Source organism: Pyricularia oryzae, chromosome 4 (assembly GCF_000002495.2).
Source record: "Pyricularia oryzae 70-15 chromosome 4, whole genome shotgun sequence".
In the NCBI taxonomy this organism is placed as follows: domain Eukaryota; kingdom Fungi; phylum Ascomycota; class Sordariomycetes; order Magnaporthales; family Pyriculariaceae; genus Pyricularia; species Pyricularia oryzae.
Window position 1 is genome coordinate 1264813 of NC_017851.1, and position 20089 is coordinate 1284901.

The window sequence follows — 20089 nt, forward strand, 5'->3', positions numbered from 1 at the left end:
TGATTCTATAGGTATGAGACTGCCCGACTTTACAGCGCTCTCATACCGCATGGGGTCTAGCATTAGATGACTCGAAAAGATAGGTCAAGTTTGTATCTGATGGAGCATTTACCGTATGAGTACAGTTGCCAAACTGCTCAACAAAAATAAGCAATTTCCACTGTAGCCATCTCATAGCAGTTTCACATGGCATGAGACAAACAACTACGAGAAGAGGCATGCGAGTGGCAACACTATGCAAGTGTAAACCCAAAGCTGCAAAGCTTGTGTTTAACGGTGCTATCTACATCACAGCGACTTTCTCCTTCATCAACCCACCGTGTTCTTTGCAACGACGCCCCTCGCAAACTCACCAAACGTGATTCCATGCTTGATATCAACCAGGTCGCCGAGGTTTGGCTGCGTGAATACCGCCAGTGTGTTGCGCCCAACCCTCTTCATGTCGTCCGTCCTCGCGCCCCTGACAAAGTGTGGGACGGCCTTGAACTTGCCCTCGGTGATCCTCTCGAGCGCCTCGCCCGTCTGAAAAGCAATACAGTCCCTCGGGATCTTGACCTGCACCGTATCGCCCGTCCGCGACCGGATGTACAGGCCAGCGCAAGGATCCGGAGAGGTAGGGAGCTCGTCTAGCGCCTTCAGCGGCGACTCCGTCGGGATGCTGCCGGGCTTGAGCCCCACCGCCTCCTCGTCCACAAACATGGCCGATGTCAAGCCGGTCAGGCACCCATGATCCAGGTGGGTAGCGCACCAGTCGTCGTCCTCACCCTCGTCGGCACCGGCCGCCGCACCGACCTCTCCCTCAGCGGGATAGTAGTGCAGCAGCCTGGCCTTGGTGGTGGTCGAGGTTCTGACCATGTTCTCCAGGTAGCCGCCGGCCGGGTAGCCAGCGATCTCTTGCTGGGCGAAGCGATCGCAAGCCCGGGCCACCAGCACGGCGACGTCGATGATAGTCTGGCACAGGCCCTCGATGGCCGGCTTGAAGCCCGGGAGCACATCTTGGGGCGGCCATACGTTGGGCGACAGGTACTCTGGGAAGTTGTCGGCGTTGTACTCGGTCGTCGGGGCGGCGCAGTCCAGGGTCCGGTCCACGTAAAAGGCACAGTTGGCGTAGAAGGAGCCCTTGAGCGCGTCGGGCTGGCCGTTCTTGAGCGTCTCCTTGCCCAGTGACCAGCCGGTCAGGTATTTTGCCTTGGCATTCTCAAGGTTCTCTGCGCATTGCCGTATCAGTTGCCATGGACAATGTGTATGTGCATGAAACAGGCACAGCTCGGAGCATAGGCACAAGAGACTGCGACTGAAGCGCAAGAAACCAACCCACCTAGCTCTTTGTCAGGCAGGTTGCCTAGATACGACGAAAAGGAGAGAGCCTGGCGTCTGAGGTTGTGAAACTCCTCTGGTACATCCTTGACTACCAGTATGCCTAGCGAGTCTGGGCCAAAGGCTTGCTGCAAGGTCTCTAACGAGACGGAACCTATATTGAAGGAGCGAGTCGCAAAAAGTGTCAGCGAGCCTTCTGTTTAACGTCTACTTAAAGCAGTTGTGACGATGGGACTATATAGCCAGTCGTATATAATTACAACTTTGTGAAATCCCAGGGGAAAAGCAAGCAAAATCGAAAAAAGGAACCGGCAGCTTATACCATTTTGAAGCTCCTCCAACGACACTGTGACAGCCTGTGCAATAGGTGCTGGTGCCATTTCATCTGATATTTCGATTTAAAAGTCTCTAAAATGTCCGTTCTCTACGAAGACTTTTTGGAACAAACAGCAAAGACGAAAGAAATACTAGAATTACCAGCAAATGATCCGACGTGCTTCTAGGTAAGAAGGTAGTAAAATCACACGGGGGTCACCCCTCCCAAACAGACAGACAACTGATCACCTGAGGGGGTGGGTATGGCATCAGTGGTGGATGGATGAACCGTTCGAGATGGGGCCCCTCCAATGCAGGGTAGGATGACACGGAGACGAGTGGAGATTCTCCACACTGTAGGCAAGGGGAGAGCTCGACTGAGCTTGATGAGGTATGGAAGAACTTGGGTACGTACCTTGCATCACTCCCCTTCATTCAATTCTTAGCATCAATCAATTCACCTATCCAAACCGCCCAAGACGATTGCCTACAATATTCTAATCCCTCCCCGGGATCAAGACGGGCAATGGTCAAACCATTAACCTTCAAGGGCGACAAAAAGCCCAAGAAGAGAAAGCGCACCGCCGCCGACGACAACAACGACGATGCGCCGTCTTCCAGACAAGCAGCAACCGGGTCGGCGGCCGCATCCGAGCCCGTCGACGAAGAAGCCATCGCCAACGACGACAGCTGGGTTTCGGCCGAGGCAGTAAACGACGTCTCGGGCCCCGTCATGTTTGTGCTGCCCACGGAGCCGCCTTCGGCGCTGGCCTGCGACGCCGCCGGCAAGGTCTTCACGTTGCCCATAGAGAACATTGTGGACGGGAACCCCGCGAGCGCGGAGCCTCACGATGTGCGGCAGGTCTTTGTCGCAAACAAGATTGTCGGTACCGAGAACTATAGGTTCAAGGGACATCATGGAAAGTGCGTTGGTTGTCTCCTTTGTAACTTTCACTTACCCCTGATCGACGTGAAAAAAAGTGTTGCAACGAGCTGTGAATTAGCTGACTTTGAGGCTCATATTTCTCTCTATTGCAGGTATCTTGGGTGTGACAAGATGGGCATACTATCAGCAACCTCCGACGCCGTCTCCCCGCTAGAATGCTTCGTCCTCATCGCGACGCCAGATACCCCCGGCACGTTCCAGGTGCAGACGCTACGCGAGACCTTCATCGCCGTCAAGGAGCCCAAGGCCCGCGCCGCCGGCGCTTCTGCGTCCTCTTCTAAGTCGGCCAAGGCCGCCGCGCCCGAGGTCCGCGGTGACGCTTCGGACATCACCTTTGAGACAACGCTGCGCATCCGAATGCAGGCGCGCTTCAAGCCGCGTATCAAGGTTTCCAAGGAGGAGAAGGCGAGAGAGAGGATCAGCCGTCGGGAGTTGGAGGAGGCCGTGGGCCGGCGGCTCGAGGACGACGAGGTCAGGCTCCTGAAGAGGGCGAGGAGGGAGGGCGATTATCATGAGAAGCTGCTCAACCTCAAGATCAAGAGCAAGCACGACAAGTACGGATGAGGGATGGGAAGAGCGTCAGTTTTTTTTGGGGGGGGGGGGGGGGTTTGTTGTTTTGTGGTCGGGAATGGCGTCTTTGGCAGTGCGAGTTGTTACTAACATGTCCCTGGGTTTATTCTGTCTACTACCAGCGCTGCTATTATGAGCCCGGTCTCCAAGCCTTGATCCGGCCATCCTCGCCTGCGGTGAAGACGGCACGCTCTGCATCGAAAACACGGAATGCTCGCACAACTTCGGAGCCATGAGCTCCGGGCAGCCCGACAGAGGAATTGGTGTCGAAATTCCAGGTTGCCTCCTTGGACAAGTACAGCAGTTCGAATTTCTCCTGGCTGTTTTTGTGTTAGGGTTTCACTTGGTCAGCCTACGGTCTCTGTGCTGGCAAGGGAAAAATTTTTATGGAAAGAAGGTGATTATCAGAAGGCTCAAGACAAAGGGTTAGAGAAAGAGGACATACTCGAGCAGACCGGCTCCCAACACGGCGCCAGAAGCACCGCTCGGATCGGACTTGGGCAGCACGTTGGCGATGTACTGGCACTGGGCGACCTGGCGCATATCTCCAAAGTCGGCAGTGGCGACACCTTTGTCCTGCTCCTCTGCGAGATCGAAGAAGGCGAGCTTCTCGTCGTGCGAGAGGGCAAAGACCTCGGTGCGGTTCAGGAACCCGGCGTGGTGGACCGAGGCGCCGTGGTTCAGGGTCTGGATGATCACCTCGTCCTCGTCTGTGACCCGGAGGTCGTAGACGTTTACGAGGCCGTCGGTTGAGCCAGATAGTAGCGTGTGGTTGTCGGCTGGGTGGAAGTTTAACTGGATTTTTGTCGTCAGTTTTGCTTGGAACAATCTGGAGGCAAATATTCGTAACTGCTGGGTTTACCTCGGTGATGTCGTCGCTGTGGACTTCGTTATATTGGACCACGGGGGCTGACTGCGTCCGGATGTCCCTGCGGAGTTGGCGTGTCAAAATTACATTATACTTACGAGGTTATCCTGGTATGGAAATCACTTAAACAACTGACCAGATGACAATTGAAGCTTGGTTGTTCTCATATTCTGTTCCAACAGCAACCATATTGGCACCTGGGCAACACGCCAGTGAACCGATACTTGTCGGAGCGGTTCCTAGCCAACACGGTAAAAAAATCAGTATCAAGTGTGATTGTGACTATGTCTTTTTCTTGGCTATCTGATAGACTAGTATATAGACGACAAAAAAAAAGAAAAGAAAAACAAGCAAAGAAAAGAAAGAAAAATAAAGAAAGAAAGTCCCGGCCCGGCGTACCTATTTGTCGCGTAACCTGACCCGCACCCACCCTCAAGTCCCAGATAGCCACGGTCCCGTCGGACCCCGCCGTGCACACGGTCGACTGGGCTTGATCGAAGGGGGCGGCGACGGTGATGTTGGCGTGGGGGGTGCGCAAGGTCCGTATAGCGCCCTTGCTGTGTAGGGCTGAGGGCTCAAACAACGATAGCGTCTGGTCCGTCGCTATCGCGGCGAGGCCGGCAGTGAGGGGGAAGATGTCAATGATATATGGAACATCACCGCCCGCTGGGGCGGCGTAGCGGTGCTCGTCTACGTTTGTTAACAGGTACATGGTTGAGTGGGTGGGTTGGACATGAGGTGCGGGTGAAAAGTGAGTGAAGGGTTTTGGGCTTGAGAATTCTAGCCTGGTGTGGGGATGAATAGTGGGATGCCGATGGTATATTGAGGATGTGAGGTTAGTGGTAAAGTGACGACCAAATAACCAATATTTCTGTCCTAGAACGTTTTATATCTTGCGAATAACAAACCTCTAGGTCACTGGAGGCAAGAAAAAAATCCCAGAGAAGCATAAAAACCCAATGTTGATTGCCTTGAGCTTGCCATATGTACCCATTTTCCCAATCAACCATAACAACTTTTACTAACTCAGGCACAGACAGCACATGGTTATTGCCAATGTACGGTCAATAATTATACTGTAATAAGCCAGAAACCTAACAGGATCCACACAGTGTCCGCAGCTTTACCCGTCCTCTGCGTGCCTTCTCCATCACGTCAGTGAAGTTGACACCTTAGCGACTGCAGCTAAATCGGGTCCGTCACAAACGACGTGGTTCAAAGGACTGACGCATGTTAATTACTGCCTGAGAACACCGTTGCGCCCTCCGCATACAAAGACATACCCAAACTGTCCAACGATGATGCGGCGACATATGTTATTTTGATAAACTCTCGTCCCGACACCAATTTCGTCATGGGCCGTGTCATTTTGTTTCTTTTCGGTATGTATCAAATCTAGCTCTCCTACTTTACTTTGACTTTGTATGCAGGCGGGAAAACACCGCCAATGTCCCAGGATAAGGCCACTCACTCAAAATCAACCTTGAAGCACTCCTACATAGCCTGCCACTAATAGTCGGCGCCGAGGTCACCCATACAACACAAGGTCAACATGCGGTCGTTGCTCAAGCAGAGGTAGTTTCCGGTGGAGGGGATGGCGGCCAGTCCGCCTCGGCCAGGGAGCCTGGTGCCGACCTAGTCGATGCCGCCGTCCATGAACTCCGAAAGATTCAAGGCCCCGCTCACTACCACCGGAAGAAGCGGCCTGGGTTCTTTGGTCTAATCGCCCGGCAAGTCCTAGGGGCCCTGCCCACCTTTCGCCTGACTGCACCGACGCCCTCGAGCTCCTCGAGAGCTCCCACCGGACAGCTAGCCGATGCTATCAAGTTGCTCGAGGAGTCGGCTGGCAAAAACAATTCCGATGCTCTATACCTACTCGCCGAAATGAGCTTCTACGGCAACTTCTCCCACCCAATCGACCTGCCCCGCTCGTACAACTACTACCAGCGCCTGGCCGACAACACGGGCAACAGCTCCGCCATGTACATGATCGGTTTGATGTACTCGACCGGGGTTGGTCGTGCAGTGGAGCCGGACCAGGCAAAGGCTTTGCTCTACTATACCTTTGCCGCCCTCCAGGGCCACACTCGTGCCGAGATGGCGGTCGGCGCAAGACATTCTGCCGGGATCGGCACGCCCAAGAACTGCGAGCAGGCATGCAAGTTCTACAAGCGGGTGGCCGACAAAGCGGTTGCCTGGTACCGGTCTGGGCCTCCGGGTGGCATGAGCTGGTCCGTAGAGTCGCATCGGATTTCTGACGACTTTGGCGGTGTATACGGTGAAGGCGCGAGTGTCTCAAGTGCAGGCATCAATGGCATCAATGCCCGCAGCCAATTCAATGAACATGCATCCATTGGGGACATCATTGAGTATCTTGATTTGATGGTCCACAAGGGCGACTTCCAGGCATCTTTCAACCTCGGACGTATCTACTACGAGGGGCAACGAGGTCTAGATCGAGACTTAGTGGCGGCCAGGAGGTACTTCCGCAAAGTAGTTAACAAGTACTGGGTGAAGGGAGGTGGTATCGTTGATAATGCGCCATCGCAACTCGAGGTGGCTGCAGGCAAGGCCGCGGGCTACCTTGGCAGGATGTACCTTAGGGGGGACGGAGTCGACCAGGACTTTGAAAGGGCCAGGTTTTGGTTCAACCGTGGTATCAAGCTCGGTGAGGCACAGTCGCAGTTCGGATTAGGGATGATGCTTTTGCATGGCTACGGCCAAGCGAAGAACCTTGCCAGGGCCACCGATTTATTGAAGGCCGCTGCTGGCCAAAACCACGCATCAGCAAACGTGCAACTGGGAGCTCTGTACCTCGACCAGGGCGGTCCCGAGGACATTCGCGCAGCTAATGACTGCTTTGAACAAGCTGCTCGGTATGGAAACATTGAGGCGCAATACTACCTCGCCGAGATGATATCTCATGGTGTTGGTCGCGATAGAAGCTGTAGCCAAGCGCTGAGTTTCTACCGAAGCGTTGCGGAGAAGGCTGAGCCGGTTGTGTCATCCTGGCTCAACGCGAACCATGCATACGAGGATGGTGATTACGAGGCTGCGTTCCTGCAATACCTGGGCACAGCTGAGCAAGGCTACGAAAGGGCCCAGAACAACGTAGCATTCCTCCTCGATACACAAAAGTCGCTGCTTCCACTCCCAGACTGGCTCATGCGCAAGTCTCCGACCCCCAAGCTACTACAGGACCCCTCGCTCGGCCTGATATACTGGACGCGCTCCTCTCGTCAGGGAAATATCGACTCGCTGGTCAAGATGGGCGACTACTACCTTCAGGGGACTGGAACGGATCCAGATGTGGACAAGGCAGTCCAGTGCTACCAGGGTGCGGCGGATTACCACCAGAGTGCTCAGGCGCTTTACAATCTCGGCTGGATGCACGAACATGGCATCGGACTCGATCAGGACTACCACCTCGCCAAGCGTTACTACGATGAAGCACTGATGACAAACGATGAGGCGTACCTGCCAGTTACTCTTGCACTTTTCAAGCTGAGGGCGAAGAGTGCATGGAATACCCTCACCAACGGAGGGATCAACTCGATTCAGGACGAGCCTGGTAAGCTAAATTGGTGTCTTGTATTCGCTTGGAACGTTTCAGAGTTGGGACTAATTTACCTACCTCATCATAGTGCAAGGCAAAGACTGGTCTTGGGGCGAATGGGTAGCCAACTTCCTACGAGAAGATTACTTCTTTGAGGAGGACGCGCACTTTGACGATAATTTTGACCACACCATGCCTGGCGGTGACGCAGCGTTGCCAGCCGAGTTGGAGGAGGGACTCGTGGAGACACTCATAATCCTGGGTCTGGCCGCGGCGCTTGCATTTCTTGTTTACTACAGGCAGCACCGTCAACAACAGCATCGGGAGGAGAATGCGAGGAGGTTGGGTGCGGCGATTCAACAACAGGCGCTACAGCAGCAAGCAGGAGTAATGGGAGGAGCCGCAGCAGCTGGAGGGCATGTTCAAGCTGATGACACAGGCGTATTCCCGCGGCCGGATGACCCCGAGTTCAGGCAGTGGGTTGCTGGAGGAGTTGGTCATTAGGGGGTGTGATGCTTACACCATTTGTATATGATGACATTATGGCTTTTCATTTTAGATTTAGTCTTCGTTCTCGCGATGTTATAACATAGCAGTCGTGCCTTCAGCGGTGAAAAGACTTGGGGTTAATACCGAGAGGAAAGACATAAAAGCATTCAAAAACTGTCCAGTGTAGATCGATGAAGGAAAGTATACAACTACCTACATAATATAGTCTGCTTCTCTCCGTTTGTGTAGAACTGAGGTTGGGTGAACGATTTGTCGAATGATCCAGTACTTATCTTACCTACTGCACTTACCTACATACCTAACCTACCGGGTACAAATGTACTGTGTATACTGCCCCTCCTTCAATTTAGCAGCACAGTGTGAAGCTACGTCGTCTAGTGCCCAGAACTATTCAAGCTCCCGTACCTACTTTGCTCGACGAACAATGCACCATTTTGGCAAACGTTCAACGAACAAACTGCCACAATAGCCCATGGAGGCCTCCTCGACCCACCGACTTGGTGATACGTGAAACATTGACCAATAGATTCTACGCTGGCAGTTGGTGGATCAAAACAATGAACACGCCAGCTGCGAAGCGGCGACGCATCGAGGCGACCAAGACGCTTAGGAAGCCGTTCCGGTCACCACTCATATCTCGGAGGGGCGGTGACAAGGACGAAGCCAAGACGGGTTCCGAGAAGGAGGGTGAGGAAGGCCAATCATCCGCGGACAACAGGACCAACACAACAGCAACACCATCACCACTGCGCACCAAGGTTCCCAGGAGGGCGGTCGACACTCGGACGCCTTTCAAATCGCCGTCAGTTGCCGTTGCTTCTTCTTCTTCTTCTTTTTCTGCTGCTTCTGGTCTCGAAGGGAAAAACCCCCGGCCAAATCCCGATCCAACACCAGACGGGACTAGAAAGGCGGGGCCATCGTCGCAAGTCGCGGCTGGAGCAGTAGTTCGGCCGTCGGACGAGCAGCTAAAAAGGGCAAACGGCGACGCAGCGGGTGCTGCCGCGGATGGTGACAATGAACTGCGGCATCTGATTGTCAAGTGGAAGGCGGCGAGCCGACTGGCTGCAGAGATGGTGTTTGATATTGCAAAACAGAGAGTCGACAGGTATGTGATTTTTCAAATTTTAAACTTTTTAGACGATGGGGCCTATTTTCCACCATGGGTACCACTACGGTATTTTAGACGTTTGAGTTTTTTTTTTTTCTTTTTTTTCTTCTTTTTTTCTGACTGCTGCTGCTGTTGGCCTGTGATTAATCGACCTTTTCCCCCCGAGCCTCTGTGCTTGGGGGCATTTGGGACAAGCTGCAGCGCGGGCGGACCTAAAGCCTGGAGACAACAGCAGAAAAGTTGGGACGATCCGGCGTCGGGAACGAGGGGATCCGACGATGAAGAAGGACGAGAACTAGGGGGTGAGAATCATTATGATCACGACGGAAGCAGCTGCGACAACAACGGGCGTGTTTCCGATGACGAACATGAACCGGCTGTGAGTTTGTCTGGATATCTTGATTCTTGGCTTTCTTTGAAGCACTCCCCATGCCAGAAACCTTACTCTTTCGTGTCAGCGCTTGTTACTAACCACGAACGGTATCCGTGTCGTGACCCAAGTTTACAATTGGCACGATGCTCAAGACTATGAACATTGATCCTACCTTGCTCGGATACGACGAACACGAGGACGCGTGGATTGATTGACTAGACTAGGAGGTTGGGCTATTTCCAGATCCACAAGGTCCGGGGAAAGCTTGTCAGCGCCCAGTGTCAGAATAACGGTAGCACTACACCACACCACCTATTACCAAATGGCTTGTCACGTCTATGGAGATTAATGATCACAAAGGGGAGGGGAGGCGGGGGCTTTTGTAAAGCATCCATAATTCCCGGCAGCAGCGTCAAAGCTTGGCATGCGCTAAATGGCCCATTTGTTTGTTCAAACTGAAATATGCAGGAACAAAAAGGTACCAGGCTTCCATTCTTTTTCGCTGCTTTGGTTGGTTGGATTATGGTTTCTCTTGGTATGTCTCTGATACTCATTCCAGCTCCGCCTTGAAAAATTATTTTGTTTTATTTTCATTCGTCCCATAGTCGGGTTCTTTTTTTTGTCCTCTCTTTTTCTTTTCTCCCTCCCGGCTCGTCTTCGCATGAAACAGACTCTGCTACGGCGCATGGATCGGTGTGGGTTCCTGGACGGTGCTTGAAACGCTTCGCTATACTCAGGGCACGACTACAATGGCAGGAACTTTGGGCCCGCCCACTTAGCTGCGGAATCAACGGTACACCCTACCCGGGATGGTATTAAGGAGGGTTTCCCTTCTTTCTTTGCTTTACCTCCCACTTTTCAACCCTCTCGTCCGCCTTGAGTCGAAGTGGCAAACGCAATGCAGCCTGGTGTGCGTTCAAGTGTATCGAATTGATGCAACTGTGCCTACGGGGCATCCATTTCCGTTAGGGGCAGGACCCGATCGACTGAACTGACTGACAGGCTGCTTTATTTTTATTTTATTTTTATTCTTGTCCCCTTTCTTTTTTATTTTTTTTTTATTACCTTCACCAGTTGGTCTTGCATTAACTTTCTCCCCCAACCACCTTTTCCTCCCATATCGAATTCCTTGGCATTTTCCGGAAAGACGCAGTGCGTTTGGGTCCTAGCTTCTCCCCAAGTTCCATCTCGCGGTCGATCCACCAAAGCCTCTTAGGTACTTTAGAGCAGGTGCCATCCGGCGACCCAGTGCAACTGTGACGCCATAAACTTTTTTCTCTTTTTTTTCTTATTTCGCCAACATCTTTCGACCTTGGGAGTTATCGACAAATCAAATTGACCACCCGGACTTGAAACAACCCCAGAAAAGGCCCTCTTACGGCGCCCAGCAAGAAGTCGTACTCTATCTGTGCTCCTTCGCACACTGAAAGGGTCTCACCACTTCCTTCTTCCCTGTCGACGTATATTTAAACATATCCCATATAATGTCCGAGACAATCATTCTCACTCCACTACCCTTGGCAACGGGGACACCACCGCCCGGTTGGGTGGAGGAGAATGGTAGATTCATTCCCTTTTGGTACAGCAGGGTATGTTTTGAAGAGTACTCGTCGGCTCAGTATTTGACTGAGGATTACATATGGGTATCACTCGCTAAGAATCACCTTGTTATGTTCACAGATTGGCGTCATCGTAAAGTGGTCTCTGTTCCTGGGCATATTCGGCCTCCTCGGCCTATACCTGGGCTTTGGCTATATGCACGCTAAGAGCCGCCTGAAGAAGGGCCGCTTGCCCATAAAGGGAACGAGATGGCTGTGTAGTCGAGCACAGCTGGCGAGGGTGGACCCCAAGTACTCGGTCGCCGCCCAGACCCAGGGCTACTACACGTACCGGCCAGAGCAGTACAACATGCAGCCCAACATGCCGCCCCCGCCCCCGATGTACGACCCCAGCGCCCCGAGGCCTCCCATGTACGAAGGACCACAGGGCGGCAGCAAAGTCGACCCGAGCCAGGCCCCCGCCCCTCCTCCTCCCGCCGCCGCCCCTCCATACTCGGGTCAGCAGCAGCAGTCTGGCGTTTCGCCTGCGGTGCCGGTTGCAACCAATCTCACGGGGAGCAACAATCCGTACATTAACCGGACATGATGGCATGTGGAGAAGGGAGCATGATAGGGCTGCCTGATGCTACCCTGGTTGTTGGAAAGATTCGGGGGTTAAAAGACAGGTTAACCACATGCAAATGTGTATATTGGTTTCGAAAAGAGTTCTGTTTGGCATGGCGAACCGGGGTGGATTTTGATATGTGTCTGGACAGAGTCCGGCTTGTATTCATATTGCGTTATCCTGTATACCTATGATGGATCACTTAACGACTTATCACGATGCTACTAACTTCCTGGTCTCTGAAGCCACGTTTGACTATTTTGACTATATTCCCATCATGACCATCAACACTACATCGCGCAAGGGTCCGGACATTTTTTCAATATCCAAGTCTTTCTGAATATTACTCGTGTACACTCAACTTCAATCTACTCACTATATATGTACAAGTACAGAAACGAACACTCAGTCAAGCTCCATCGCATCAGGATCGCCATCCACTGATGGTAATACTGTGCCGATGCCGGCCTCACCGCTCCCTAACGGGAAGATACCGTGCACCCCGCCCGCCTGCAGCAACGGCTCGGTTGGTCCCGCGGAGGCTGGGATACCTAAACGGTGGACACAGGGTTTCACATTAATGCCCGCCGCGGGCGACAGAATCTGATCCGGGGGCAAAATCTCCCCCTCGGCAATACTGGGCAACCGCGGCGGCATGGCAGCGGCAGCTCCGACTGCGGAGCGACCGTCGACGCCACCGACAGGCCCGGGATGCGGCTGCGCGACGGCGGCCCGGGCCCTGGACCTGGCGCGTGCGTCGAGGATGGCCCTGCGCACGCTGTCCTGGTCCTCGGGCACGGACAGAGACGATGGGACCGAGTAGAGGACCAGCTGCTTGCCGGCGAGCTCACCGTCCGCGTTGGGTAGAATGGGGCGCGGAACTGGGGGGATGCGGGTCCGGAGCAGGTGCTTCTCGACGTCTGGGAGGAAGATGAGCCGGCCCGAGGACGACTGGTCGGTCTCTGGTTCGCTGTCTGACGAGAGCTCGTCGTCGATGTTATAGATGTATACCTTGTACTTATCGTCGTCTAGTTGCATCGGCGTGTCGGCTGGCGGTTGTGCTGCTGGTGTTGATGATGAAGTGGGCATTGTCAAGGTGGTTGCTGTGGGCGGCGGGGCGGTGCGGTCCGGTCTAGCTGCCGGATTCTCGACGGTGACGTACATTTTGGTACCATTTTTCTCTGGGTGTCCCGGTCGCAAGTTAGCCACGATGTTTGGATATTCTGGTGCATAAGCAATATGTACAGCGAGGAAGGGATTGTAGAAGAGGGTAAAATGAAAAGAGTCACAAAGGGTGAAAGGTAGGCGCAAACTTTACCCAAGTTCAAGAGACTAAGCCTCTTTGATAGCCGTTCGTTGTGGGTGTCTTGAGCGTCGGCTTTGCGCTTGCGACCAGCGATCGCATCATGCGCCGGGATCGTGACAGGGGCGACCTCCATGACTCCTCCCCCTAGCACCAAGGGTACCTTTTAGTGCCGTATAACTTTCCCCCCAATTGGAACTTTCTTGTCGATAAGGAGGTTCAAAAGAAAAGCTCTCAGGCAATGGCACCTATTCGCCCCGATTTTTTATGGCCCCCTTTTCTTGTAGCTGATGCTAGCTGGCGAAAAACAAAGACGATGCAAGCTCTTAAGAATCCTTGCCGCGATTCAATTCCTGTGGTTTGGTAGGTTACCGAAAACAAGGTACCTGCAAAGGCTGGCAAAGCTAGACCGGGAACTTTATGGGCAGGGTGTGATTGGAGTAACGTGATTTCGCGTGTTGGTTAGGGATTTTTTGTCTCTGGTTTTCCCTTCCTACTAAACTTCTGGCGTCACCCTCGAGCTTCACGAGAAACTGATGGGGGGAAAGGAAAGCAAAGACGTGTGTGCACTGCTGTCTTTCCGGTGCGGGTTCGTCGGCGTATCCGAGAAGAGTTGTGTTGCAACTGTGACTTTTTGCGGAGTGCTGCAAAAGAGTCTTTGGCAGGTTGTATGCGTGTCACTGAGCTGATTTCTTTTTTCCAAACCGCGGTTGTGACACACTCCTTAAGGTTAAGCTCGGCCTTTTTTTTTCTTATATTCTTTTTCTTTATCTCCTTTGGGGCTTTGTCTTGATAAGAAACGATAGCGGCGGTACCCGTGTGTTGAAGTAATGAGGTGGTGTTTTGCCGTTGGAAGCCGTTGCAATGGCAGCTGGACTGCATCATCAGCACGCGGTTGGCGCTCCGGGGGCGGACGTCGTCTTTTGAGTCATAGCAGCAGCACGGCTTTGGGGCGCACTATTAGTGCAGCTCCCCCGCAGTTGCGACCAGGACATCGATTTCTGCCCCTCGAGAAGCTTCCATCGCCTTCGCCAACACCAACTCTGAGCTACTACTACACCACTACCACCACCCTCGCGACGTCACGTTTTGGTTCTGCAGTTGGATTCCCCTGTCGGAAATTATATTACAAAAGTCGTCCTGGCTTGATATCGCTAAATCAGAGATCCTTCCTGTCGACAACAAGCAAAACCGCCAACATGGCCACCGAGGTCAAGTGGACCGCTGAGACGGTTCGCAAGACCTTCCTCAACTACTTTGAGGAGAGGGGTCACACAGTAGGTGAGTTTGGCAGATAAATCCCCATTCGTTTTTCAATTTTTATTTATCTTATTTTTCAATTGAGTTTTTGTTTCTCCATGTCAAGAAAAACAAGAAACAATTGGGAGCAACTGCTGGTTTTCCCTTGGTGGCAATTGCTCATCAGATGCACACACCCAAATCTTGCAGTTCCCTCGTCGTCGGTGGTCCCTCACAGTGACCCCACCTTGCTCTTCACAAATGCCGGCATGAACCAGTTCAAGCCCATTTTCCTGGGCACTATCGGCAAGACTGATCCTATGGCCGGTCTGAAGCGCGCTGTGGACTCTCAGAAGGTATGTGCATTTCTTTCTTTTGTTCATCTCATCATGTTCTCCTTGTATCATTTTATATTTATTTTATTTGTATTCGTTCTGTATTTTCCCCTTGCAAAGTACAGGATACCTACGTCAATTACAACAATACAACCCCTAGACTCAACATGATGCTAACCACTTTTCTACTATAGTGTATCCGCGCTGGTGGCAAGCACAATGTTGGTGCCCCTGACTAACCTTCAACTCATCTTCATTTACTCAATGATGATGGCTTCAGTGACCCAACTAACCCTTGTTTTCTTTAGGATCTTGACGATGTCGGCAAAGACAGCTATCACCATGTAGGTCAATCTTTGTTGTAAACCCTCTTGAAACAGTAGCTAACAATTCCATGCCTCTAGACATTCTTCGAAATGTTGGGCAACTGGTCCTTTGGGGATTACTTCAAGAAGGAGGCCATTTCTATGTCGTGGGAGCTGCTGACCAAGGTCTACGGTCTCGACCCTGCCCGGTTATACGTAACCTACTTTGAAGGCAACCCTGAAATGGGCCTCGAGCCCGATTTGGAGGCCAAAAACCTCTGGCTTGAGAATGGCGTACCTGAGGATCACATCCTGCCTGGAAACATGAAGGACAACTTCTGGGAGATGGGTGACCAAGGTCCGTGTGGTCCTTGCAGTGAGATCCATTACGACAAGGTGGGCGGAAGAAACGCCGCTCACCTAGTCAACATGGACGACCCTTTGGTTGTCGAGGTGTGGAACAACGTGTTTATTCAGTTCGACCGGCAGCAGGATAAGTCCCTGAAGTCTCTTCCCGCCAAACACGTTGACACAGGTATGGGTTTCGAGCGTCTGGTCTCTGCTCTGCAGAACAAGACTTCCAACTACGCCACCGATGTTTTCTCTCCCCTTTTCGCCAGGATACAGGAGGTGACGGGTGCCCGTGAATACACGGACAAGTACGGCAAGGACGATGCCGATGGCATCGACACGGCCTACCGTGTAGTTGCCGACCACATCAGGCTCATGGCCTTCTCGATCGCCGATGGCGCAGTTCCCAACAACGACGGCCGCGGCTACGTCGTCCGTCGTGTCCTGAGGAGAGGTGTCCGATATGCACGCAAGTATTTCAACGCCGAGATTGGAGGTTTCTTCTCCCAGATTCTTCCCACGCTCGTTGAGCACATGGGAGAGCAGTTCCCTGAACTTGGTCAGAAGCAGCAAGATATCAAGGAAATTCTGGATGAAGAGGAGGAGGCCTTTGCCCGGACATTGGACCGTGGCGAGAAGCAATTCGAAAAGTATGCCTCAATGGCCATCAAGGCTGGCGAGAACAAGCTTTCTGGCTCGGATGTATGGCGGCTGTACGACACTTTTGGATTCCCCGAGGATCTTACAAAACTGATGGCCGAGGAGCGTGGCATCACTATTGACGAGGCCGAAGTTTCGGTGGCCAGGGAAAAGGCTCGCGAGGCAAGCAAGGCGGTCAAGGAGTCCGTCCAAACCTTTGCCAAGCTTGACGTTCATAGGATATCAGAGCTGGAGAACGAGCTCAAGGTCACACGCACAGACTCCGAGGCCAAGTATCTGAAGGGCGACATCACTTCCAAGGTTTATCTCATTTACACAGGCAAAGATTTTCTCAAGAGCAGCAAGGAGATACCGCCAAAGACGCCACTTGGTCTTATCCTGGACAAGACCAACTTTTATGCCGAGTCGGGTGGTCAGATTGCCGACACTGGCCGCATTGTCATCGATGGAGTGGCCGAGTTTAAGGTTCTGGACACACAAGAGTTCGGTGGATACGTCCTACACAACGGCTACCTGGAGTACGGAGAGCTCACTGCTGGAGACTCGGTCATTTGCGAGTACGACGAGCTCCGTAGGCAACCGATCCGCAACAACCACACAGGCACCCACATCCTGAACCATTCACTTCGTGAGGTTTTGGGCGATGACATCAACCAGAAGGGATCCCTGGTCGACAACGAGAAGCTTCGTTTCGACTTTTCTCACAAGACAGGTGTCACGGTCCCTGAGCTCAAGAAGATTGAGGACCTGTCAAACGCTTACATCCGCCAGAACTGCAAGACTTTCACCAAGGATGTCGACCTGGATCTCGCCAAGCAGATCGAGGGAGTGCGCGCTGTTTTCGGCGAGACATACCCTAACCCGGTCCGTGTGGTGTCCATCGGCATTGAGGTCGACATGCTGCTCGAAAATCCCAAGAACCCAGAGTGGCGCAAGGTCTCGGTCGAGTTCTGTGGTGGAACCCACGTTGACCAGACGGGCATAATGAAGGATATGATTATTGTCGAGGAGAGCGGCATTGCCAAGGGTATCCGACGTATCGTCGCCTACACAGGCGATGCTGCCCACCAGGTTCAGCGTCTCGCCGCCGATTTCTCCAAGCGCATCGACGAGCTCGAGAGTCTGCCTTTTGGAACTGAGAAGGAGGCCGCCATCAAGACGACGCAGGTTGACCTAGAGCAACTCGTCATCTCGTCGGTTACAAAGGACGAGCTGCGCACGAGGTTCACCAAGATCCAGAAGGCGGTCGTCGAGGAGCAAAAGAAGAAGCAAAAGGCCGAAAGCAAAAAGGCACTCGACACTGTCGCAGAGCACTTCAAGAAGCCGGAGAAGGCGGAGTCCAAGGTGTTCATTGGACAACTGCCCATTTCGGCCAATGCCAAGGCTGTCTCTGAAATCATGAACTTTTACAAATCGAAGGATAAGGAAAAGTCAGTCTATGTGTTCGGTGGCAGCAAGGAGGAAGGTGCCGTGGTTCACGGTGTATATGTGGGAACTGTAAGTTGTGTTTTCTTGGCGGCGACATGATCGAGTTGAGACTTGGACCTGAGCATGCATGGGTACTGACCTGATTTTCTTATCACAGGCTCTTGCTTCGCAAGGAATCACTGCTGAACAGTGGGCCAATGCTGTGTCGGAAGTGATTGGTGGCAAGTCTGGCGGCAAAGAGCCGACACGACAGGGACAAGGCACCAAGCCGGAGAACCTGGAGCAGGCTGTCGCCGAGGCCGAGAAGTTCCTGACCGAGAAGATCAAGGACCTCAAGATTTGAACAGCTTTCGAACAGAACTACTAGGGAAGCACAAAGGAGGAAGGCGAATACAAGCACGAAAAGCGCATGCATGGTTCATCGCCATCCAAGGCATGATCGGCAACGTTGATTTACAGGCAGAACGGCCGATAGGCTAGGTCATAACATGTTTTATAGCGACGGCTTCTGTAGAGAAGCCGGCTGGAACATGGGATAATACGTATACTGGACAGGTAGGATGGGTTAAGCGCCGAAATCAGGTGCGGCGCTGGGAATTTAGTCTGTAGCTCCAAGACGGCAGCTACTGGTGTTACATGTTCTTCTTGTTCTTTTTCGACGTCTTTCGGCTAGATGTACCAACAAAACAAAGAGAGAAAAAAATGGGACCAAAAAAAAACTATGGAACACGCTATAATGTTGTCATGACGCTGGCGTTTTTGAACCAGCTCAGCATTGGGTTCTCGCCGCTCCTTGTGCGAGTCTCATCGACGTAGGCCCAGCGGCGCATAAAGTCCTCATGAGTCGAGACCCTGCTCAGCCTACCGGTGATGGCCTGGTACATTTTTTCCATGACGGTAAAGTCGGTCGGAAACATGATGTCAAAGTAGCCTTGATGTACCTGAAATGGTGGTGTTTGATTCATCAGTAATTTGTTGCCAGACGAGATCCCAAGACATGGATTTTTGAACACAGGAGCCGGGTAAGAAGGGGACGGGAGTGACTAACAAGAGGCGTCGTCACAGGCACGGGGCGGCGCTGGTATCGGGTCTGGACGATGGGCGCGTTCAGACCTGGTGTGGCGTCTGGAAGCCAGTGGAAATCGCTCGTGACGAGGCGGTGCGCGGGGAAGTAGCGGTCGAGGACCTCGAAGAACTGCATCAGACTGGTGGGTATGTACTCTGGCTTGCTAAGGTTGTGGGCAAAGGGCATGCCGAGCTTGAGCTTGCGCAGCAGCCTGTTTGCCGGATAGGGGGTCTCGTAGCGGCCCCCGGTGGCGGCATGCCTGACGCGGAAGAAGCGCTCGGCCAGGGGGTCGAGCTTGGGCTCGTAAAACTCGAAAAAGTCGCCGCGGTGGTCGATGAGTACGGTCCCCTGCATGGGCTGCTCGGTGGCCAGATCGTAGCGGATGCAGTCGTGGGAGAAGTTGTCAAAGACCTCAAAGGCCAAAAAGAAGCAGGGGCTGGGCTCGGGCTGGGCCCAGTCGAGGATGGAGCGGTTGATGATCTCGACCTTGTCGGCGTGGCCGCGGGCGGCGGCCGAGGAGCGCAGCTGGCGGTTCTGCATCTCGGCCAACGACGATGAAATCTCGATGATGCGGTACTTTGTGCGGTCGTAGACGGACGGCTCCGTGTCGCGGATGAAGTCGAGTATGTTGAGCATGAGCGTGCCGCGCCCGGCACCCATCTCGTAGATGATGAGATCGTGGTAGGGATATGATGTCAGGACGTAGTTGGCCATGAGGTAGCGGGCGATGGCCTCGCCGTAATAGGGGCGGAAGAGCTCGGTTGGGGTGAACCACAGCTGGCGCGTGTCCGAGGGCTGCGTGCTGTCCAGGTCATCCTCGAAGTCGGTGTAGCGCTGGGACAGGAGCGAGTGGAAGTCGTTCTCGTCGCGCAGGGCGGGGAAGTCAAAGGGCTCCCCCGGGCTGAAGATGACGACCTGCTTGGAGAAGTAGCCGTAGTTTGGGTTGTACAGGCTGTCCTGGATGAAGTCGCGCGTGAGCATCTTGACCTTGCGCGGCCGCTCGTGGCGGTGCCGCAGCTCAGCAGCCGTCACGGTCGGGTAGGATGCAAATTCTGCGGAGCGGTCGGCCGAGACAAGGTCCTGGCGCTGCTGCCAGTGGCTCTCCTTTTGGATGGCCGTCTTGGAACCGCGCGTGTATTCTTCAGACTGGCGGTGGCGCTGGGGCCGTCGTTGTTGCGTCGAGAAGCATCTTCTGCTGTTGCATGTGGAGGATTTCGCTGTCGCCGTGGCGGTAGATGCCACCGGTCGGGTGAGGCGCTGTGACTGGCATGCAGGATGTCTGAAGAGCTGGCGGAGCAGCTGGGTGAGAATAGGTGAGTCCATCGGACTGTGTCCGGGGGAGGACCTGAAGCCCCGGAAAGTTGTGAGCTACGGGAACAACACGACGAATCGGATGTTGTTGTTGTTTTGTGAAGATTGTTAGCCCGATTGGAAGAGTTACGCCAACTTCTTGCCGCTTTGTGCCAATGACTGTCAGAATTGGTGTGGCGAGGTTGTGTACAGTAGCTAGCTACTACCCTGAGTAGCAAGGTATGTAAGGTACGTGAGGTAGCAAGCTGAGGTTGTCTGGCCCCGGCCAAAATGTCGTTTGAAAAATCGGAGCTTGAAGCTCGCGCCAAGCTACCAACGGGTCTTGATGGTGGAGCACCGGGAGAGCATCTAGACCTAGACTAATC

General features: G+C 53.3%; 9 protein-coding genes across 9 annotated transcripts; 5 read left to right on the forward strand and 4 right to left on the reverse strand.

Moving 5' to 3' along the window:
- Positions 1 to 74: 74 nt before the first annotated feature.
- MGG_03613 (uncharacterized protein) lies at positions 75 to 1871 on the reverse strand. Its single transcript, XM_003716236.1, has 3 exons — positions 1640 to 1871; positions 1319 to 1471; positions 75 to 1208 (listed from the first exon to the last, which is right to left on the reverse strand). The coding sequence occupies exons 1-3, from the start codon at positions 1695 to 1697 to the stop codon at positions 310 to 312; spliced, it is 1110 nt and encodes a 369-aa protein (XP_003716284.1). The 5' UTR covers positions 1698 to 1871; the 3' UTR covers positions 75 to 309.
- A 174-nt stretch (positions 1872 to 2045) lies between these two features.
- MGG_03612 (uncharacterized protein) lies at positions 2046 to 4405 on the forward strand. The gene is made up of 2 exons (XM_003716237.1): positions 2046 to 2556; positions 2671 to 4405. The coding sequence occupies exons 1-2, from the start codon at positions 2159 to 2161 to the stop codon at positions 3140 to 3142; spliced, it is 870 nt and encodes a 289-aa protein (XP_003716285.1). The 5' UTR covers positions 2046 to 2158; the 3' UTR covers positions 3143 to 4405.
- On the reverse strand, positions 2615 to 5015 carry MGG_03611 (uncharacterized protein). The gene is made up of 5 exons (XM_003716238.1): positions 4416 to 5015; positions 4153 to 4255; positions 4011 to 4077; positions 3594 to 3943; positions 2615 to 3468 (listed from the first exon to the last, which is right to left on the reverse strand). The coding sequence occupies exons 1-5, from the start codon at positions 4726 to 4728 to the stop codon at positions 3279 to 3281; spliced, it is 1023 nt and encodes a 340-aa protein (XP_003716286.1). The 5' UTR covers positions 4729 to 5015; the 3' UTR covers positions 2615 to 3278.
- Positions 5016 to 5200: 185 nt separating this feature from the next.
- Positions 5201 to 8301, forward strand: MGG_13508 (ubiquitin-protein ligase Sel1/Ubx2). Its single transcript, XM_003716239.1, has 3 exons — positions 5201 to 5398; positions 5506 to 7587; positions 7661 to 8301. Exons 1-3 carry the CDS (start codon positions 5371 to 5373, stop codon positions 8074 to 8076), a joined length of 2526 nt encoding a protein of 841 aa, XP_003716287.1. The 5' UTR covers positions 5201 to 5370; the 3' UTR covers positions 8077 to 8301.
- A 338-nt stretch (positions 8302 to 8639) lies between these two features.
- MGG_13509 (uncharacterized protein) lies at positions 8640 to 9778 on the forward strand (the record flags this gene model as incomplete). Its single annotated transcript, XM_003716240.1, has 3 exons — positions 8640 to 9187; positions 9392 to 9569; positions 9692 to 9778. 3 exons carry the CDS (start codon positions 8640 to 8642, stop codon positions 9776 to 9778), a joined length of 813 nt encoding a protein of 270 aa, XP_003716288.1.
- A 1269-nt stretch (positions 9779 to 11047) lies between these two features.
- On the forward strand, positions 11048 to 11708 carry MGG_03609 (uncharacterized protein; the record flags this gene model as incomplete). The annotated part of the gene is made up of 2 exons (XM_003716241.1): positions 11048 to 11152; positions 11244 to 11708. The coding sequence occupies 2 exons, from the start codon at positions 11048 to 11050 to the stop codon at positions 11706 to 11708; spliced, it is 570 nt and encodes a 189-aa protein (XP_003716289.1).
- A 277-nt stretch (positions 11709 to 11985) lies between these two features.
- MGG_03608 (uncharacterized protein) lies at positions 11986 to 13925 on the reverse strand. Its single transcript, XM_003716242.1, has 2 exons — positions 13045 to 13925; positions 11986 to 12907 (listed from the first exon to the last, which is right to left on the reverse strand). Exons 1-2 carry the CDS (start codon positions 13163 to 13165, stop codon positions 12132 to 12134), a joined length of 897 nt encoding a protein of 298 aa, XP_003716290.1. The 5' UTR covers positions 13166 to 13925; the 3' UTR covers positions 11986 to 12131.
- On the forward strand, positions 13326 to 18167 carry MGG_03607 (alanyl-tRNA synthetase). Its single transcript, XM_003716243.1, has 6 exons — positions 13326 to 14310; positions 14479 to 14624; positions 14798 to 14824; positions 14912 to 14947; positions 15008 to 17416; positions 17505 to 18167. The coding sequence occupies exons 1-6, from the start codon at positions 13860 to 13862 to the stop codon at positions 17688 to 17690; spliced, it is 3255 nt and encodes a 1084-aa protein (XP_003716291.1). The 5' UTR covers positions 13326 to 13859; the 3' UTR covers positions 17691 to 18167.
- Positions 17763 to 20040, reverse strand: MGG_03606 (uncharacterized protein). Its single transcript, XM_003716244.1, has 2 exons — positions 18396 to 20040; positions 17763 to 18288 (listed from the first exon to the last, which is right to left on the reverse strand). Exons 1-2 carry the CDS (start codon positions 19734 to 19736, stop codon positions 18079 to 18081), a joined length of 1551 nt encoding a protein of 516 aa, XP_003716292.1. The 5' UTR covers positions 19737 to 20040; the 3' UTR covers positions 17763 to 18078.
- Positions 20041 to 20089: the final 49 nt, after the last annotated feature.

What these genes read in the sequence shown, in the direction of transcription:
- MGG_03613 (XM_003716236.1), bottom strand. Translation starts at nt 1,697, where the DNA reads ATGGCACCAGCACCTATTGCACAGGCTGTCACAGTGTCGTTGGAGGAG. An exon ending in GTTGGAGGAGCTTCAAAATG is followed by an intron (nt 1,472 to 1,639) that starts GTATAAGCTGCC and finishes CCTTCAATATAG; the next exon opens with GTTCCGTCTCGTTAGAGACC. An exon ending in CCTGCCTGACAAAGAGCTAG is followed by an intron (nt 1,209 to 1,318) that starts GTGGGTTGGTTT and finishes GGCAATGCGCAG; the next exon opens with AGAACCTTGAGAATGCCAAG.
- MGG_03612 (XM_003716237.1), top strand. Translation starts at nt 2,159, where the DNA reads ATGGTCAAACCATTAACCTTCAAGGGCGACAAAAAGCCCAAGAAGAGA. An exon ending in TTCAAGGGACATCATGGAAA is followed by an intron (nt 2,557 to 2,670) that starts GTGCGTTGGTTG and finishes TCTCTATTGCAG; the next exon opens with GTATCTTGGGTGTGACAAGA.
- MGG_03611 (XM_003716238.1), bottom strand. Translation starts at nt 4,728, where the DNA reads ATGTACCTGTTAACAAACGTAGACGAGCACCGCTACGCCGCCCCAGCG. An exon ending in CAAGCTTCAATTGTCATCTG is followed by an intron (nt 4,078 to 4,152) that starts GTCAGTTGTTTA and finishes CCAACTCCGCAG; the next exon opens with GGACATCCGGACGCAGTCAG. An exon ending in ACAGCGACGACATCACCGAG is followed by an intron (nt 3,944 to 4,010) that starts GTAAACCCAGCA and finishes ACAAAAATCCAG; the next exon opens with TTAAACTTCCACCCAGCCGA.
- MGG_13508 (XM_003716239.1), top strand. Translation starts at nt 5,371, where the DNA reads ATGGGCCGTGTCATTTTGTTTCTTTTCG. An exon ending in TGTCATTTTGTTTCTTTTCG is followed by an intron (nt 5,399 to 5,505) that starts GTATGTATCAAA and finishes TCAACCTTGAAG; the next exon opens with CACTCCTACATAGCCTGCCA. An exon ending in CTCGATTCAGGACGAGCCTG is followed by an intron (nt 7,588 to 7,660) that starts GTAAGCTAAATT and finishes ACCTCATCATAG; the next exon opens with TGCAAGGCAAAGACTGGTCT.
- MGG_03608 (XM_003716242.1), bottom strand. Translation starts at nt 13,165, where the DNA reads ATGGAGGTCGCCCCTGTCACGATCCCGGCGCATGATGCGATCGCTGGT. An exon ending in GCTTAGTCTCTTGAACTTGG is followed by an intron (nt 12,908 to 13,044) that starts GTAAAGTTTGCG and finishes CGGGACACCCAG; the next exon opens with AGAAAAATGGTACCAAAATG.
- MGG_03607 (XM_003716243.1), top strand. Translation starts at nt 13,860, where the DNA reads ATGAGGTGGTGTTTTGCCGTTGGAAGCCGTTGCAATGGCAGCTGGACT. An exon ending in GCAAAGACAGCTATCACCAT is followed by an intron (nt 14,948 to 15,007) that starts GTAGGTCAATCT and finishes CCATGCCTCTAG; the next exon opens with ACATTCTTCGAAATGTTGGG. An exon ending in ACGGTGTATATGTGGGAACT is followed by an intron (nt 17,417 to 17,504) that starts GTAAGTTGTGTT and finishes TTCTTATCACAG; the next exon opens with GCTCTTGCTTCGCAAGGAAT.
- MGG_03606 (XM_003716244.1), bottom strand. Translation starts at nt 19,736, where the DNA reads ATGGACTCACCTATTCTCACCCAGCTGCTCCGCCAGCTCTTCAGACAT. An exon ending in TGCCTGTGACGACGCCTCTT is followed by an intron (nt 18,289 to 18,395) that starts GTTAGTCACTCC and finishes CCACCATTTCAG; the next exon opens with GTACATCAAGGCTACTTTGA.